Genomic DNA, 19,825 nt, shown 5'->3' with positions numbered 1-19,825 from the left:
AAATCTTTTAGCAGCTACGAGAAAGAGAAAGTAACTTACCTTAAGCAGGTCGGTCCTGTTGAATATCTTTACCAGGGCACAACTCTCAAGAAGTTCTTAAGATTAAAATGTATATAAATGAATATAATTGAAAGTGTTTTGCTCTCTGGTTCTGCCTTAGTAAAACCTGAAAAGTAATCCTTGACGTTTTTAATCGTTATCTTATTTACAGGCTGCCCAGACCTGCACATGCATTCCTCTTCAAGAGCGGGAAAGCCACGCCTGCTGGCTGACTAACCTCAGGAGCTGGTACCTGGGTTCATGGTTACTTGAATGAGGGGGGGGGGGGGGGGGGGGGGGTAAAAGGTGTGGCCATCCACTGTTACATTACAATGTAAAGCACTTGAACTCTTTATTAAAAAAAAAAAAAAACATTACACAAGAATTTACATTCTCAAAACCAAACGCTGAATTTGTGACAGAATTGCACACAAGCCTCCTTAAATGCAATTAGCTCAACGGCATTTTAGTCCACTGTGTGGCGCTGCAAATGTTCAAATGCAAGAGACAATGATGGACAATTCACAAAAAGCAGATCTTCTTACAAATACGTTTAAATCAGGGGTGTCCAAACTTTTTTTGTTGGGAGCCAGAAGGAGAAATATATTTGAAGTCACGGGCCACACTCTGTAATAAAACAAATAATGAAATATACCACTTAAAATAATACATTTTTACTGATTATTTCATTTACACACCATTTTACTTGACTTACTATCTTTATCTTTGACAGTGTTGTGTAAACTAAGATTTTTGTTTTTGTAATTGATGTTTAATTTCATGATGTCTCTTTATATTAAACTCCTTAATTATGGCAACTTTTAGACTCTTTGTCCCGTTTTTCTGCGCTAGAAATGCGTACCCTCTCCGCTTTTAGACTCTTTGTCCCGTTTTTCTGCGCTAGAAATGCGCACTCTCTCCGCTTTTAGACTCTTTGGCCCGTTTCTGACACCGAGCGTTCAAACTTTGAATCTCACATTATAAAAACCTGCTTAACAGCGGACCAACTTTCATTCTATTTCTAAAATACCTCGCAGTCCGCTCCAAAAAAGGAAACGGGCCGCAAATGTCCCCCGGGCCGTAGTTTGGACACACCTGATTTAAACTTTACTAAAAACCTTAAATTTACCAATGTATAAAAAATGAAATACAAAGTCAAAACTGACAGGCTATAGACAACATTATAAAAACTTTTTTAAAACCAAAACACAGACAAATGATCACCAGCAAATAAGAAATATTTGAAAGTATTTTAAAACTGTTATGAACAAAATATACATATTAAAAAACAAAACAATATACAAATGTTGCCTACATTATATATACAATAATGTTGTCAGGGCGATTAAAAAATAATCTTTTACTAATTAATCTACATTAATCTCATTTAATCACATTCCTCATCAAAGTATTTTAAACTGTGCAATTCAGTTGAATTTTAGATGAGCAAATTAATCAATAGAAAACTGTTATAGACTTAAAAGCTCCATGTAATGGACATCAGTTATTAACAGACGCTGTAAGTACTGTAAATGATAATTCTCTTATAACATTGGACCAATTTATTATAGTTCAATCCACCTTTATTTACCTAAAGATGAGACATTATTTTCAGGAGATTCTACGCTACTCAAATATGTTTTAAAGAGTAACTACACTTATTTAGACATTAAGTTTACTTAGTTAAGTCCAAATAAAATAAAATATTGCATGTTCTTTATTGTTTTAATGTGTTTTAATACGATTTGTCACGATACTTTTATTATGAAGCTCAAAATGATGAATAGCTGTTTGCTAACTGGTAATGCTCATTGTTTTCCAAGCTGAATTAATGGCTTATGTGTGATAAAAGATCAATGTTTTTGTGCATGTAAGATTAGTAGGTTCTGTGGTTTGATATGTGCAGACTATATATGTGGATTATGGCGATAGCTAAATTGATTTCTCATTTATTGATCTCTGAACACACAAATGCAGTAGATATTAGCCTATGCATAAGCCTCGATGCTAACTGTTTTCCATTGTAATTAATAATAACTCACTATTACATTACTATAATTTGCAACTGAGACACGCCTATTTACACATACATTTCTAGAAATACATAAAGAGTAAAATGAACCACATTATGATACAGTAAAAAATACATACACAAACACACACACTTTCATTCATAAAGTACACAGGTTTTAATCAATGCAAAATCACACACATTTACCCCAGACAAAGCAACTATAACTCTCTATTGGCAAACCACTACTTTAACTTATATTTACTCATATTCATCGTCCTGCCCTTTTTAATCTGGAACTGTAACGAATAGTCCCATCATGCTGCACCATAGTAAGTCTCTTTTATCCCTCTCACCTCTACACCTATAACCAATATCTGAAAAGTGAGTACATGCATAGGCGTAGGAACCGGGGGGGATGGGTGGGACATGTCCCACCCAATATTAGAAACAGGTGGATTTGTCCCCCCCAAAAATGATATCAGTTCGCTCAGGTCAGCTGTACTATTAATGAGGAGACAGACCGGACCAATCACGGAGCCGGTTCAGGTATTAAGTCACGCCTCTCAGTAGAAACAGCCAATCAGTTTGCTGGTTTTGCGGCGCGCGGAGCAGAGGCAGTTTGCTGTTGGGGAAGCCCCGCCCCCTCGCTGTGAGATTTAGCAGCGGGATCGGGACGCAGCAGCTTCAGCTGATTTTAAAACAGATATGGATATACGGAGATTTTTCTAAAAGAAAAGGTAACGATAGGCTAACCACGCAAACTGTGATGATATGTTTCTGATAGCTGGTTAAAAATACACGTCTCTGAATCAGCACACAGTTTAAACCCACTGTGATTAATAAACTGCAGCTGTGTTAGTGTGTAAGCTTATCTTTGGAATTAGCTAGATTGGGAGTCAGGGTTAAAGGAAAAAAATAAAATATATATGTAATGTTTCCCTGTACCTGATCAGCTAATCACTTTAATTTTCAAACTGTTTATTCATTTAGGATTACAGGACTTACTGTGAGCTATAATGAACGAAAATTGATTTAACTAACTAGTTATCTAGAAGCTGGATGTAGATGATCGCCATAATTTCGTACAGTACTTTAAGTTGGTAGTTTAAAGCAGTTACTTAACCCCGATCACTGCCCTAAACTAGTGTTTTCCACCTGATCAGCTAATAAACAGTCATTTACTGAGTTTACCTGTTAAAATCCTTTAGCCCCTTATGGAGCCTAAATGAATCATGTATATCCACCAGAGGAAGCTCTAGAATATGCAGAACAGTTTTAATATGCAGTAGAATATATAAGAACTGGGTTGAGAAACACTGCTGTAACGTGACTTCTGTTCATTTGTATTTCACAGTAAGACCACATATCCTGACGTTTATAAAAGTCTCTATGAAACGTAAAGTTACATTCTTTTACATAAAAGGACACCATCTTAAGAAGAGCTCTCAGTAGAAAAAAATAAAAGTGCAGGAGAAAATGTAAATATACAACAGAATTGACATGCCAATACATAATAATAATAATAATAATAATAATAATAATAATAACAATAATAATAATCTGTTATATTATTTTAAATATTAGGTGATAACTCAGACATTGCTTGCATAATTTTTCTAACAACAGTAGCTGTAATGTGGAGTAACATGTTTAGGTTGTAAAATCACCTTATAATAATAATTTACTTTTAATTAAAAGTAATTTCCACAAATGTTGTTCTAGGAAACTATTGGGTGGGCTTGGGTTCATATTGGCAAATGTGTCCCCCCCAATATCAAGCCCGCTCCTACGCCCTTGAGTACATGACCCACATCTTTTCTTGAGACAACACAATAGACATGAAACTTGGATATAATCTGAAGTAGTCAGTGTAAAGCTTATATAGCAGTATAGTCAGCATGGCTGTGGTCCTAGAAGGCAGCCTCTTCTGAAACTGATGCACAAGAAAGCCCTCAAACAGTTTGCTTTAGACCATGCAGTCCAACAGCATTGATTACTGGAACCATCATCTATGGTCTGACGAGACCAAGAGGAACTTGTTTGGCTCAGACACAGATGGTGTCAAGCATGAGTGGCAGCACCCTGGTTAGGATTACCAAGACAGCAATCCCTTGCCTACAGTCAAGCATGGTGGCGGTAGCATCATGGTGGGGGGCTGCAGGAGTGCTGTTGGCAGTGGGGCTGAATTCCAACATGCACTCTGACATTCGGAAGCAGAGCATAATCACCTCCCTTAAGAATCGGTGCCGCACAGCAGTTTTCCAGCACTATAACAAAACCAAAGACACCTTCAAGATGACAACTGCCTTGCTGAGGAAGCTGAAGGTAAAGGTGATAAACTGCCCAAGTATGTCTTTAGACCTAAACCAAATTGAGCACCTGTGGGGCATCCTCAAATTGAAGATGAAGTGTTAGAGCCATAGAGGAGAGTACAACAGTGTCTAATATCTACCATCTCATTGTTTACTATAGCAAATTCCATGCCCAAGAGGGTTAAGGCAAAATCTGGACATGTTTACTGTGAGATGTACTCATTTGCTTTTGTTGGATACTGTAACTATTTTTAACAAATGACCCACTCTGGTAATATGCTTTAGGTTATATCTGTTGTTTTGACTTATTCAGAAGACAATAATATAATATAATAATTTAAACATTATAAAGATGCATCAGTTGCGGTGTGTTCAGAGAACTTTCCCTCTGCTGACCTATCTCTGTTTCTGTTTTATGTAGAACTTAAGAGTGTTGAGCATTCTGAAGAGGATTTTACAGGACTTGAGGGAACCTTCATCCTCTCAGCAGATCGTTCACTACGACACTTCAGCATGTTCTTCACATGCTCTCTGAACTCATCTGAGATAAAATAATACACAAACGGGTCCAGACAGCTGTTCAGACTGCCCAGACACAGTGCAACGATGTAGAAGCTGTAGGCTTCATTCTGAATATCTGCATCCAGGAGAGAGTAGTGAACCATCAGCATGATGTTACTGGGAGTGAAACACAGCAGGAACATCACCAGTACAATGGCCATGAAGATAATAGCCTTCTTCTTCTTCTTTTCACTGTCAGAATCTGTAACAGACCCCCTGAGGGAGCGAAACGTCAGCAGATATGCTACTATACACACCACACTGGGAACTACATATCCCACAATGCCCATGGTCAGGAAAAATCCAATAGGGAAACTTAACTGACTGGAGCGTGTGACGTCATGGCAGGTGGTGATGTTGAGGTTGGTGACTTTAACAGTCTGGTCATACTGGTAGAGCGGGGTGGTGAGGAGCCAGACCACAATCCACACACACACAGATACACACACTGCTACACGATTGGTCAGCTTGTGAGAGAGTGGACGTGCGACTGCCCAGTAGCGCTGAACGCTGATGCACGCTATGAAGATAGTGGAGCAGTACATGTTCCCATAGAAAAAGCCCACTAGAACTTTACACAGTGGTTCCCCAAAGATCCAGTTGTTGTTGTTGAAGTGGTAGTGGATCTTCATCGGGAGCCAGATGATGAAGAGCAGGTCAGCCAGTGCGAGGTTGGCCAGTAAGATGGACGCTGGATGTTTCTTCTTCATTCTGATGAGAAACACCCAGACGGCCATGGCGTTGGTGGGTAACCCCACAATGAAGATGATGATGTAGATCAGTGGAATGAAGACTGTGGTGAGACTGCTGTTCAGAACACTCATGGAAGTGTCTGAAACACCAACACCCTCTTCAGTCTCCAGCTTTACAGCAAATCCAGGAATTATAAACTCAGTGGAATTGTCTGTAGAGAGGAAAATAAGGCTGGTTTGTGTTTTTGTACAAAAAATAAAAACTTTATACTTCATTGAAAAGTTTTGGTACAATGTTTCAGTTAAATAACTACATAGAACACAACAACTATATTTCCCCTAAATTTCCTTTGGGATCCATAAAGTCTTTAACTGTCAGACTCAGTATGTTGAATGCACTTAAATCACTTGAGGTAATTTGTTGACATTTTTTTTTCAGTAATGTTTACTAAAATCTTTAGTTACGTAGACTTAAAACATTTAGTTATTATTCCTAAATTGCAAGTACATTTCCTTACAATTGCTTTGCACAATAATTCTACTTTAGACTTTGTAGACTCTACTTTATGGTTAGGTAAATACAAAAGATACTATAAAAAATTAAATGTTAAAAGAATATGCTAAAATGTTAACAGTATAACACAGAGTTAGTGGTTTAGGAAATTATGCTTGTTCTTACAGCCTACATTATAGAGGCCAGCCAGTAATCTTTACATATGATCTTTAAGTTTACCAATGGTAGCTTAGGAGGAATCACTACACACTAACAGTGTCAAAAACTTGAGGATACACCCATTATACAAGTACATAAAGCCATGCTTCAGTTGAATAACAACAGTTCATAAAAAATTAAATATCATTGGAAAGTTACTTTATTTCAGTAATTCAGTTCAAAATGTGAAACTCACATAGATTAATTTATTTTAAGCGTTCATTTATTTTATTGTTGGTGATTATAGCTTACAGCTAATGAAACTCCAAAAATCAGTCCTAGAAAATTAGATTATATAAAATCAATTGTTACTTTTGGCAGTGTGGGCAGTGTGCCAAGTCCTGCTGCAAAATTAAATCCGCATTTCTATAAAAGTTGTCAGCAGAGGGAAGCATGAAGCGCTGTAAGATTATCTGGGAAAACACTGCACTGACTTTAGACTTGATATAACACAGTGGACCAACACCAGCAGATGACATGTCTCTCTAAACCATCACAGACCATCTGTTCACTTATACATTTTATTTGGAAATCAAGGGAGCAGAGTCTGGAGGTTGAGTGGAGAGACCAAACTCCAAACTGCTTGAGGTCCAGTGTGAAGTTTCCACAATCAGTGATGGTTTGGAGAGTCATGTCATCTGCTGGTGTTGGTCCACTGAGATGAAACTGGATTGATGGCAAGTGCAAGAAAGAATAAAAGACTTTGTAGTCAGATGAGAATAAGAAAAAAAAATGGAAGATGGAAGAGCAAAGGTGAGACATTCAACCACTAGAACAGGGTACAAACTGTTAAGTCTGCTGGGAACAGCATCAATCTTGGAGGTATATTTCACAAATTGCACTTGCTATGCTTGGCACCTACACTTGACACTTGACACAACTAGCTTTTTGGTATCTGGCATTGGGTTCCACTACCATGGATGGGGCTGGGTATTGAAATTCGATACCAAAAAGGCACAGAATAAAATGTCTCCAAAGTACCAAAAACAACTGCAACATTGCCCTGGCGGATTCAAGTGAAGAGCACTCGCAGAAATGTGGTTTTTAAATGGGTGATTATTCAAATTGTAAACACACCGCCGCTTTGCTAAAATCTAAGCCACTCGCTCGCTAGCTCTTGTGCTGTCTCTTGCTAACTCTCACACTGTCTTTCTCCCACTCGCGCTGTCTCCCTTTCGCCTAAGATATTATAATACAGTAAAAACTCTAGTCTGCCTGACCTAAACTACACTACACTATTCTTCACTGTCCTCCTCTCAAAAATACAAGGAACTAGCAGCATTAAAAAAAATCATGATTATAATTAACTTTTAATTGATTGACACCACTAATACAATTACATTTAATTTTGTCAATGTAATGCTGTTTTTGTTTTTTAAAGAACTGAAATGAATAAAGCAATTTGCGATAGAAAAATATTTTTAGTTTAAGCACAAGCAATGATTTTTGTTCTTAATAAAGTGCCACAAACATGCTCACAGGATCCAAAAAGATGGAGTCTCTCATAGTGACAGTGTGAGAATGAGATTTCTCTTGTCGGTTACATTGTGTGAGAATAATTATACATTTTTTGGTATTTCTGCCTACAATTTAGAAAAATGTATCAAAAAGTATTGTTTGATTATTTTTAAAATTTAAAATGATTCCCAGTCCTAACCATGGCTCACATCTGAAGTGTAGCTGGTGAAACTGCAAAACCTTAGTGACATACAAGCCATGTGTGAAAAGAAAGAAAGAAAACCAAACAATCATTTTAAATGAAATCTAAGTGTGCAAAGAAATATTACAAACAGATTTTTATTTTTATTATTTGGTTCTCTGAATTAATCCTGATGGTTCTTCTATATCGATTTAATCTTTTATGTTCATTAAGATGTTTAATATTCTTATTTGCTGTAATGTTAGTTGCGATGCCAGTTTTATCCAGATGATGGCAGTATCAAATCGTTATCATTTTAGTTCCTTGTTGTTGTGTTTTCTGTTATAAATGCTGTTTATATGTTCCAAAAGCTGTAGATACTCACTTGGTGGGAAAGGCCAGGGATAGTCTTCATAGTTACCCGTATCATAATCCATAGTGATTTCTGTTCAGGGGAAAAAGAGTTTAGGGTTTTTATTTCACTTTTATTTCACCTTATCTTGTTTATTACTGCATTCCCAAATGTGTGCTGTATGTTTAAGCATAATAAACATAATAAACACAAATGTGTTAAACTGATTCAGTATCTCTGTGACTCAAAACTCTTTTGTTTTGTTATTGTTTGTTTGCATATAAGATTTTATATGCTCTGAGTGAATCCAAATGACTTTTTTTCAGGTGCTGTTATGCAATGCTGATAATTAACCCAATGGCTAGGTTGTTACTGTGACAAAAACAGTAACACTGTGGCTTAAGTTTTGCCTTAACTTTTTTTTTTTAAACTACCAGCGCTGACGAACTAACTATACGTTAAAAGACCCACAAGCCTCAGCTCAGATTGAAGAGAGCGTAGGCTTTTGTATGTCCTTATCTTTTATCATCTACGAGAAAGGGAAAGTAACTTACCTTGAGCAGGTCGGTACTGTTGAATATCTTCACCAGGACACAACTCTCAATGTTAAAGTTCTCAATATTAAATCTGTTTGGATGAATAAATTTGAAAGTGTTTTTCTCTCTGGTTCTGTTTTAGTAAAGCTTGAAGAGTAATTCCTAACGTTTTCACTTTCTGTCTTCTTTACAGGCTGCCCAGACACGCACAAGCATTCCTCTTTCACGCCTGCTTGCAAACTCGCCTGTTGGTTCACTGTTTGTGTGTATGAGGGTGGGAAAGGCAGGGTTGCCAGATCCAACAAAAATATCCAGCCCAAACTCAGTCTAAACCCCGCTTTTTAAATGTCTTTGTCCCGTATGCAGGCTACAGGTGTGGGTGATACGAACCCCTTTTTTCGGTAGCAAAAAAAACCAACTTATTTTTAAGCTGTTTTCTCTCTACTCCACTTATTAGTTCCAAACCAGTAACAGGAATCAACCCAAATTTTTCCTAAGTTTAAAAAATACAAAAGAAAAAAATAACGAAACTAAAGGTTTTTACAGGACATAAACTGTTTGATTTGTATTTAGGAAAATATTGATTTTAAAATTAAGTTCAGGAAAAAGCCAATTTTATGATTTTATTCATCATATTTTGACATTAGCAGATTTACTTAAATATTTTTCTATATATTTTCTGTTACAATTACTATATTACTATTTTCAGTAATGTTCCTTATCAAACATGAAAGCTTATTAATAATAGTAATACTTAAATAGGAATCCCCAAGATTTAGGGGTGTAAAGTCAGGTAGAGAATTGGCAAAATCCTGACCTGTTACGAGCCCAAAATATATGCCTGTCACACTTTCAAAGCAAATAGCAAAATAACTATAAGTGTATGACTATTAGTATTTTGTTTATACATTGTAACATTAGTGTTTTATTAATTTTTTATAACAGTTTTACATCCGAACATTAAGAACATTTAATAGTTACATAATTAGCAAAAAAAAAAAAAATTCTCCGTCTCTCTTTTTCTCTCTTTCTCTCTTGCTAGTTCGCTCTCTCTCCCGTTCCCCTTTTCATGCTGTCTCCTTTATGTTGTTATGTTTTCCTGGTTCTTATTGTTGTAACCACTCTTCCAAGGAAGCATTGACTGGTTCACTTTTGCCCGCAGTGTTGACGTAACATTCAAGGCAACACCTATTTATTTATTTATTTATTTATTTTTTGCCAGCTGCTGTAATTTTGTATATGTAGCCCAAAAAAAAAACGCACCCCGCCACCCCTAAATTTTTACCCGTGACTGGGTTTTTAAACAAGCCCAATTTGGCGGTAAAACCGCGAACCTGGCAACTCTGATGGAAGCTAAGGCCACTGAGACAAACATGATAAGATAATTGTACAGCTGATTGTAAGAGATTAAAATGTTCAGGCAGCAGAATGTTTTTCTTTCTCTTTTCCTTTTTTTCTGATAATCTGATAATTGAAGCCTTCAGTCCACCAGAAGAATCTAGCTCATCTCACTTGTACTGTGGCGAACAGTGACTATAAAGAAGAATGGACACAATGGCTCCATCCTATCCTTACTTTAGTAATAACAGTGGTGTAAAAAAGTGTTTGCCCCTTCATGATTTCTTATTTTTTGCATGATTGTCACTCTTAAATGCAGTTTTTAAATCAAGGTTTGTATTATTAAGGGAGCAAAACAAACAGAAAACATAACTGTGGTTTATCACACCTAAGTTCACTTACTCTAGCCTTACACCCAGGCCTGATTACTGCCACACCTGTTCTCAATCAAGAAATCACTAAAATAAATAAGACCTACCTGACAAAGCAAAGTAGACCAAAAGATACTCAAAAGCTAGACATAATGCCAATATCCAAATAAATTCAGGGACAAATGAGAAAGAAAATAATTGAGATCTATCAGTCTGGAAAAGGATTCCAGCAAACCACAGTGAGAGCCATTATCCACAAATTGCGAAAACGTGCAACAGTGGTCAACCCTGCCAGGAGTGGCCGGCCTACCAAAATTACCCCAAGAGCACAGCAACGACTCATCCAAGAGGTCACAAAAGATCGCACAACAGTATTCAAAGAACTGCAGGCCTCACTTACCTCATTTAAAGTCAGCGTTCATGACTCCATCAGAAAGAGACAGGGCAAAAATTGCCTGCATGGCAGAGTGCCAAGACGAAAACCACTGCTGAGCAAAAACTCATTAAGGCTCATCTCAATTTCCCCAGAAAACATCTTAATGATTCCCAAGACATTTGGGAAAATACTCTGTGGTGCAAATAGTACACACTGCTACTTAGACCCAGATGCAAATAGCTTGTGCAAAACACATCTGTAGTACAAATGCTACACTTGAATGAAACATTCTTCACACTGAATGTTTAATAATAAATGTTTCAGATTAGAATAATAGGAACACAAGAGAATTTGGGTCGCAAATTTACAGAGAAACCTCAACATTACGAGCACAAAGCTGCCTTTGCATGTTGAGAGATACAGAAAAAGTCCAAAAGTATTTGGACACCTGCTAATTACACCTACATAATCCCAAAACCAGGCAGTTCTGGGACAGCTTCTTCCCTTTGGTCATCAGACTGCTAAACAAATGGTAGCACAGAATCTCCATATGCACATCTCTCACAAGTGCACAAACACACATTAATTTATTAATATTTTCTTGAAACAATGCAGAAGTGTATGTCTATTGTCTGGTAATTAATACATTTTCTGTACATATTTTTTCTAGTAACTGATAACATGACCAGGTTGTACCATCAGATATTAAGGAAACATGCAGCAGAGCTTCAGACAGGACGTCACGAAAATCTGTGTGGGATGTAGCCTCAGAATCTGCCGACTTCCATGCCTCCGGTCCCATTTCCACATCCCAGGTTGCCAGGTATAGATAACAGCAAGCAAACAGCGTGGCAAGCATGCTATTTTTCTGCTGAACAGGTAATCACTTTGGCATTATACTTTGGCATTATAAACTTTATACACATATCAGCTACAGAGTAAGACTCATCATCACTTGCCACTGTGTGTCAGTTTTGTAACATGTGTGAGCTTGGCGTCAATCCAGTGCTTGGAAATTGGACACCTGTAGGCATTTCACATAGTTGCTCTCATTTATTACTGATTATTTCTTTAACTGTGATAATTGTAATGGTAAATGCAAATTTTTTAACACTAGAACTGTGCTAATCTATTGAGGGAATAAAATTTTTTGGGTTTTATCTGTTGTTTTAATTAATCAGACAGCAATAAATTCATTCAAACGTGGAACTTAATTTGTTATTGGTTGGTGTGTTTTAAGAGGACTTTTACTTTGCTGATATCCTGTTGGGGTGAACGTTGAGAGTGTTGGGCATTCTGAAGAGGATTTTACATGCGTGAAGGAAACCTTTATCCTCTCAGCAGAACGTTCGCTACGACACTTCAGCGTGTTCTTCACATGCTCTCTGAACTCATCCGAGATAAAATAATACACAAACGGGTCCAGACAGCTGTTCAAACTGCCCAGACACAGCGCAACAATGTAGAAGCTGTAGGCTTCATTCTGAATCTCTGCTGCCAGCAGAGAGTAGTGAACCAGCAGCATGATGTTACTGGGGGTGAAACACAACAGGAACATCACCACCACAATGATCATGAGGATAATCGCCTTCTTTTTCTTCTTACTGCTGCTGGAATCAATTGCAGACTTCCTGAGAGAGCAAAAGGTCAGCAGATATGCAACTACACACACCAAACAGGGAACTACATATCCCACAATGCCCATAGTCAGGAAGTATCCAACAGGGAAGCTTGATTGACTGGGACGTGTGACGTCATGGCAGGTGGTGATGTTGTCGTTGGTGATTTTAACAGTCTGGTCATACAGGTAGAGAGGGATGGTGGTGATCCAGACCACAATCCACACACACACAGATACACACACTGTTACACGATTGGACAGTTTGTGAGAGAGTGGGTGTGCAACTGCCCAGTAGCGCTGAATGCTGATGAAGGCTATGAAGATAGTGGAGCAGTACATGTTCCCATAGAAAAAACCCACTAGAACTTTACACAGTGGTTCCCCGAAGGTCCAGTTGTTGTTGTTGAAGTGATAGTGGATCTTCAGTGGGAGCCAGATGATGAAGAGCAGGTCAGCCAGTGCGAGGTTGGCCAGTAAGATGGACATTGGATTCTTTTTCTTCTTCTTGATTCTGAAGAGGAACACCCAGATGGCCATGGCGTTGGTGGGTAACCCCACAATGAAGATGATGATGTAGATCAGTGGAATGAAGACTGTGGTGAGACTGCTGTTCAGAACACTTATGGAGGTGTCTGAAACACCAACACCCAGTGGGCTCTCTGTTGTTACAGGAAGTCCAGGAAATCCGACATAGGTGGAATTGTCTGTAGGGAGAAAAGGATGATTGGTTTGTGTTTTTGCACTTTTCAGGACTACTATTGCTACTTATAGTGCAGGACTGCAGGTAGACCACTCCAGTACCTGTATTTTATTCTTCTGTAGTTATACCTTTACAATGTGTGCAGCATGTGATTGTGCATGCTCCTATTACAACATGCATGAACATCCCTTAAGAACCCTGCTGAAAAAAAGTAGAAAATATAAAAATACTAAAAATAAATACAAAAAATCTAATAAAAAATCTAAAAGCAGTACAAGAGTCTTACTTAAATTGTGCTAAGTGTACTTAAATGTACTTATAGGGTTCTAAAATTAAACTATTGTAAATATGCTTAAGTAACATTTAAACATACTACTTGAAGTATGTATATATATATATATATATATATATATATATATATATATATATATATATACATATTTTAAATATGCTTACAGTAAAATTATAGTACATTTAATGATTAATACAACACTCTACATTAATACATCACTATTTATTATACACAGAGTATACTAGGAATGTCCTAAGAAATTATGTTACATTTGATGTATTTATATTAGAGTACAAATATTCTTATTGTCCCTGTCTTTTGTAAGTAGCACACTTCTAGTATACTTCAATGGCTATAAAAATATATTTTGATATACTTCACTACAATTTGTAGCGTGTTACAAATTTACTTTACATTTTTTATTTGACATTTAAATGTGTTATTTAATACTGTATCCTATAATTGACTGACTTAGATTTATATTTTAATTATATTCATCATTATAATTAAAGAGCATTGAAATACATTTTACCTGTTATATTAATGTAATATATTTTACTTTTATATGTTTTATAAATATATTTTTAAAACATTTCACCAATGTAGTAATTTAATTTAAGTTCTAAAAAGTTACATGATGCATTGTACTTTATGGGAACTACTGTAACATTTGTTTTCAACACACAAGTATTTTTAGAAGTTTGCTGATTTACGTTAAACTAAAATGTACATCATAGTAGTCTATTTATTTAAAATACACTATATTGATGGGGCTCAGAGTGGTCCAGTGGTCTAAAGCACTGCCACTATGAGAAAATGGGAACACGACCGTACATCCCTTTTAAATTTGTAGTTGATAACAGACTGGATGGTCCTTTTTGTCTTTGGTCCAGAGCACCTATCATCCATTTATTCCATAAAAAATCCATCCCATATGCCTCCAAGCCCAAAGGAGTTGTTGTCACTTGTGGATATATTCTATATGGTTAACAAGAAGTTTCTATATTGCCCAATTAGGTTTTAGTTGGAATTATAATATAGAGGGCCATCTCAAAAAAAAATAATATCTTTAAAAAGTTACTTTATTTCAGTAATTCAGTTTAAAATGTGAAACTCATATATTTTATAGATGTATTATACACAGAGTGATCTATTTTAAGTGTTTATTTCTTTTACTGTTGATGAAATGAAAACCCAAAAATCAGTGTCTCAGAAAATTACCAATTGCCAAGTCCTGCTGGAAAATGAAATCCGCATCTTCATAAAAGTTGTCAGCAGAGGGAAGCATGAAGTGCTGTTAGATTTTGTGGGAAAACAAAACTGCACTGACTTTATACTTGATAATAAAACACAGTGGATCAACACCAGCAGATGACAGACATGTCTCTCCAAACCATCACTGATTGTGGAAACTTCACACTAGACCTCAAGCAGCTTGAACTGTGTGTATCTCCACTCTTCCTCCAGACTCTGCTTCCTTGATTTACAAATGAAATATGAAATTTACTGATGATCAGTGATGGTTTGGAGAGACATCTGCTGGTGTTGATCCACTGTGTTTTATTATCAAGTCTAAAGTCAGTGCAGTGTTTTCCCACAAAATCTTACATCACTTCATGCTTCCCTCTGCTGACAACTTTTACGGAGATGCATATTTCATTTTCCAGCAGGACTTGGCACACTGCCCACACTGTCGAAAGTACCAATTGGTCTTATATAATATTCTAATTTTCTGAGACACTGATTTTTCAACAATAAAATAAATAAAAGCTTAAAATATATCACTCTGTGTAATACATCTATATAATATATGAGTTTCAGATTTTGAACTGAATTACTGAAATAAAGTAACCTTTCAAAGATATTCTAATTTTTTGAGATGGCCCTGTAAATGTTATTTATTACAAAAAAGCTCTGAAAACTTACTTTTTTGGTGAAGCCAGTTATAATCATATTCGTAAACATCAGGCACTGCCTCCATTTGATAATCCATAGCTATTTCTGTTCAGGAAATAAGAGAGTTCAGGGTTATTATTTAGCTTAAATATACATATATATATATATAATCGACACTTTCTATTACACAGAGTTAGAATTAGACTCAAGAAGAAGATCCACCAGCCATAACCCAACATTTAGATTGGAAATTGTGGTGGATTCTTTACTCCTGTATCTTTTAGCAGCTTTGAGAAACAGCAAGCATCTTACCTTGAACTGGCCAGTACTGTTGAATATCTCCACCAGGATGTAACTCTGACGTTTAAATCAGGATTAAATCAAGGACGCTGTGTGGATAAGTGAAGTTACTGTGTCCTGCTTTCTGGTTTTACAGGGTTTCTGCTTCTTCTTTTCACAAGCTCATCATCTAGAGCGGGAATGTCTCGCCTGCCTGCAGTCTAGCCTCTACAGCTCTCTCTAAATGAGAGGGAGAATTATAGGAGTGGCCTCTGAGGCAAACCAATTAGAGTGTTAGCGTGTTTGATTTCTTTGCTTGTCTGTAGGCAGCAGAATCTGAGTACATTATCTATCCCTTGGTAACTCATCTGAAAAACACGGTAATTGACTTACAATACAGTAAATAGATCCAATGAATCCTATATTCATATTAATTAAGGCCTTTACCATATCAATGCCATCTATAAGTGCATTAAAATTCACAGTACATATTTATCAGAACATTAGCAGATTTACTGAAATCATCTGTGTGGGTCTATAGCAAAATCAATGATCTCTTTACTGTTACACTGCTGTAGAGACAAGCTGTTAAAATCCTCTCAGACTGCCTCTTTGTTCCGCCACACACTCTATTATGGTTATTCTATCTGTGGTTAGTAAAGTGAAGGGCTTTCTCATCTAGGTCCAATTAGAAGACCAAGACCATTAAATCGCCCCATTCCTGATTTCTGTACACATAGTGTATCCATATACAGTGTCAGCCAACATGTTTATGGAGAGAGAGAGAGAGAGAAAAGGGAACGAGGAGAGTAACCGCAATTAATTTATAAAAGTACAGTGGCAGGAAATGTTTATTTATATGTTTTTCCTTTATAAATCACTGGTTGTTCGGTTTAGCAATTTCAGTTAAATATGTCATATAGCGGACGAACACAGTGATATTTGCGAAGTGACATTTAGTGAAGTTTATAGGATTTACAGAAAGTGTTCAATAATTCTTTAAACAAAATTCAGGCTTCCGTAATTTTGCATCATTCTTCTTTACAAAACATCTCCAGTTTAGTCAGGTTTGATGGTTTCTGAGCATTAACAGCCCACTTTAAATCACACCACAGATTTTTAAAAATAATATTCAGATCTGGGGACTGAGATGATCATTCCAGAACGTTGTACTTTAGTAGATTTAAGTTAACTTTAGTAAATTTTGATCAGTGTTTGGGGTCGTTGTCTTATTGTCCAGCCCCGGTGCAACTTCAACTTTCTCACTGATTCTTGAACATTGTTAACAAAAATCTGCTCATATTGACTGGAATCCATGCGATTAATCCTTAACTTTAACAAGATTCCCAGTACCTGCACTGATCACACAGCCCCACAGCATGATGGAACAGACACCAGGGCATTCCGCCCTCCAAATAACTCAATTTTAGCTTCATCAGTCCACACGCAGCACCTTATTCCAAAATGAAGCTGACTTGTCCAAATGTACTTTAGCTTTAGCATACCTCAAGTGACTCTGTTTGTGTCATGTGGCTCAGAAAAGGCTTCTCCTGCATTTCTCTCCCATACAGCCTCTCCTTGTGCAAAGTGTACTGAGTAACTGAACAATGTACTGTGACTCCCTCTGCAGTAAGATGATGTAGGTCTTTGGAGCTCTGGAGGTCTGTGGGTCTGACTATGACTGTTCTTACCATCCTTCTCCTCTGCTTATCTGAGATTTTTCTTGGCCTTCCAATTTAAGTCTTAACTAGAACTGTGCCTGTGATCTTCCATTTCCTCTCTATGTTCCTCACAGTGGAAACTGACAGCTAAAAGCTCTGAGATTTTAGCTTTTTGTATCTATTTCCTAAACCATGCTGTTGAACAATCTTTGTTTTCAGGTCATTTGAGAGTTTTGTTATGAAGCTCCCATGTTGCCACTCTTCAGAGAAAAAAACACCTGTCTGCTCACACATTCCCGCATATTTTACCCAAGACTTACCTGTCTTGCGGGAACCAAGACAGAGGTTGCCGCAAGACAGGATAAAATGTGCGGGAATGTGGGAGCAGAAATGGAATGGTTTTCCTGCCCAAAAAACAAGCCAGAATGCATGGCTGCCAATGTGATAAAAAAGATGCAACCAGGGACAACACAGATGACGGTTACTCTTGTACGTATGTATTTATGTATGTATGTATGGATCAAACCCATTTACATGTTTACATTTTAGCCAGATGGAGTGCCTGAGAAAAATCAAGGAATGGGAGTTGTCCTGGACATGACTCGGGGACTAAGTGGACATAACGTCACACACGACAATTTTTGTACATCATACCAGCTGGAACAGTAGCTCTTAAAACAGAAGTTGACCATGGTGAGAACTTTACAGAAAAACAAGCCAGCGCTTCTACCCCAACTGCTGATTATAAAGAACAGGCCTGTGAACAGAACCAACACTTCACTGGTGTCCTGGCTATGTGGTACTGATAAGTACACTGCACAGGGATGGGAGAATCTGCAGCCAGGAGCATCAAAAAACAGAGGTCATAGGCGCCGAGTGGTCCAGCAGTCTAAAGTGCAGGCCCGCAGGTTCAAACCCCCACTCATTTTGCTTGACCATCAATCTGCTGGCGTTTAGAGGGAGCAAAATTGGCCCTGCTCCCTCTGGGTGGGTAAATGGCGCTCTTTCTCCCCACATCACTCCTTGGGTGATGTCTGCAGCACAGGGCGTCTGTAAGCTGATGTACCGGAACCAAGTCTGCAAAAGCTACAAAGCTGCACTTTCCTCCAAGCACGCTGGCTGCTCGGCAATGCTACATCAGCAGCAACTATACAAATTCTAAATTTTAGAGCTCTAAAGGTTAAGAAACATTCCATCAGCCTTGTAAAAGGCTAAAAACAGAGGAGAGAACTCATTTAGGAAGGTTCTAGATGTCAGAGGAAGCCAGTTTCCTCGTCTCTAGTAAAGTCATAGTGCTGATGGTAAGAAAAATATAAGCAGTGGTGATGAATAAGAGCGGTGTTAAAATTTATAACAATAAACCTTTATCAGTATCAGCAGCGGTGAGAGTCTGTGTTAACATAGTCGATAATGGAAGGTGGAAATAGTGTGAACATTAAAGTGATTGGCTGTAATTGCCTATCACATTCACACTAATGGCAAAGATCACATCCGGAACATTCTAAGAGTGGTACTAAATGCTCTAAAATGTGTTTGTTCACAGGCTGAGTAAGAGCTTTTATAGGCAAGATGAGCTAATAGTTTGTTTGTATGTTTGTTTGTTAGGTGTTGAGAGTGTGAAGATATACAGTATTTCTCAAAAGTCATCACACCCCTCACTTATATATATATAGTGGTTTAGACATTAATGGCTTTAAGTTAAGTCATTTTAAGGAGACAGTAAATTTACAATAATAAAATATAGCTGTCTACTATAGTTTGACACTACTCTATACTGTATCAAAGTGTCTTCTTCATTTTCAGTGATGATCCATAAAAAAATATAAAAACACATTTGGACCAATTATTTTTTTCCGTTTCTGGTGTGTGGTAACAAAGCCACAAAAGTGCAGAGACGCATTTCACAATGTTCTCTGGAATAAGGAATCCAGCTTTACCATCTGGCAGCAAGATGGATGCCAGGAGAATGCTGTCTGCCCACAGTAGGTGTGGTGGAGGGACGATGGTCTGGAAATGATTTTCACATGGTTCGAAATTCTGTGATTTAGTTGACCTTTAATATTGCACAGATAATGTACAAAACACAAAATAATTGCATGCAGCTACTATGGACTTACTAGGTGGTTGCTGAGGTGTTGCCAGAGCTATCAACATTATTTTTTATTATATTATATTTTTAGATGAGATGGTCTTACTCACAATCAATAGCTCATTTTATCCCAAAGGTGTTCAGAGGAGCCAGAGGGTCAGGACTTTTTGCAGACCTTTCTTTGCACATGATTTCAAATCGAAAAAGAAAAATGTTCTGAATTCAGAATCTTTTAAAAATAAGAGCTTGACAAACATAAGGGGTTAGAATGTCACAGTTTTGCAAAATGAAGAAATGTAAAATAAAATTCACTATAGAGTAAAAATAAGGTGGTAAATGGTCCTT

At 37.2% G+C, this 19,825-nt stretch overlaps 2 protein-coding genes across 2 annotated transcripts; both read right to left on the bottom strand.

Moving 5' to 3' along the window:
* Positions 1-3,853: 3,853 nt before the first annotated feature.
* Positions 3,854-9,133, bottom strand: LOC103034900 (proteinase-activated receptor 2). Its single transcript, XM_007246993.4, has 3 exons — positions 8,876-9,133; positions 8,355-8,414; positions 3,854-5,830 (listed from the first exon to the last, which is right to left on the bottom strand). The coding sequence occupies exons 2-3, from the start codon at positions 8,404-8,406 to the stop codon at positions 4,779-4,781; spliced, it is 1,104 nt and encodes a 367-aa protein (XP_007247055.3). The 5' UTR covers positions 8,407-8,414; positions 8,876-9,133; the 3' UTR covers positions 3,854-4,778.
* Positions 9,134-11,305: 2,172 nt separating this feature from the next.
* On the bottom strand, positions 11,306-14,391 carry LOC111193898 (proteinase-activated receptor 2-like). Its single transcript, XM_049466668.1, has 2 exons — positions 14,385-14,391; positions 11,306-13,324 (listed from the first exon to the last, which is right to left on the bottom strand). The coding sequence occupies exons 1-2, from the start codon at positions 14,389-14,391 to the stop codon at positions 12,153-12,155; spliced, it is 1,179 nt and encodes a 392-aa protein (XP_049322625.1). The 3' UTR covers positions 11,306-12,152.
* Positions 14,392-19,825: the final 5,434 nt, after the last annotated feature.

Source organism: Astyanax mexicanus, chromosome 17, assembly GCF_023375975.1.
Source record: "Astyanax mexicanus isolate ESR-SI-001 chromosome 17, AstMex3_surface, whole genome shotgun sequence".
Taxonomy (NCBI): Eukaryota; Metazoa; Chordata; class Actinopteri; order Characiformes; family Acestrorhamphidae; genus Astyanax; species Astyanax mexicanus.
The sequence above is the reverse complement of the archived record's forward strand: the minus strand, read 5'-3'. Positions and strand labels throughout refer to the sequence as shown.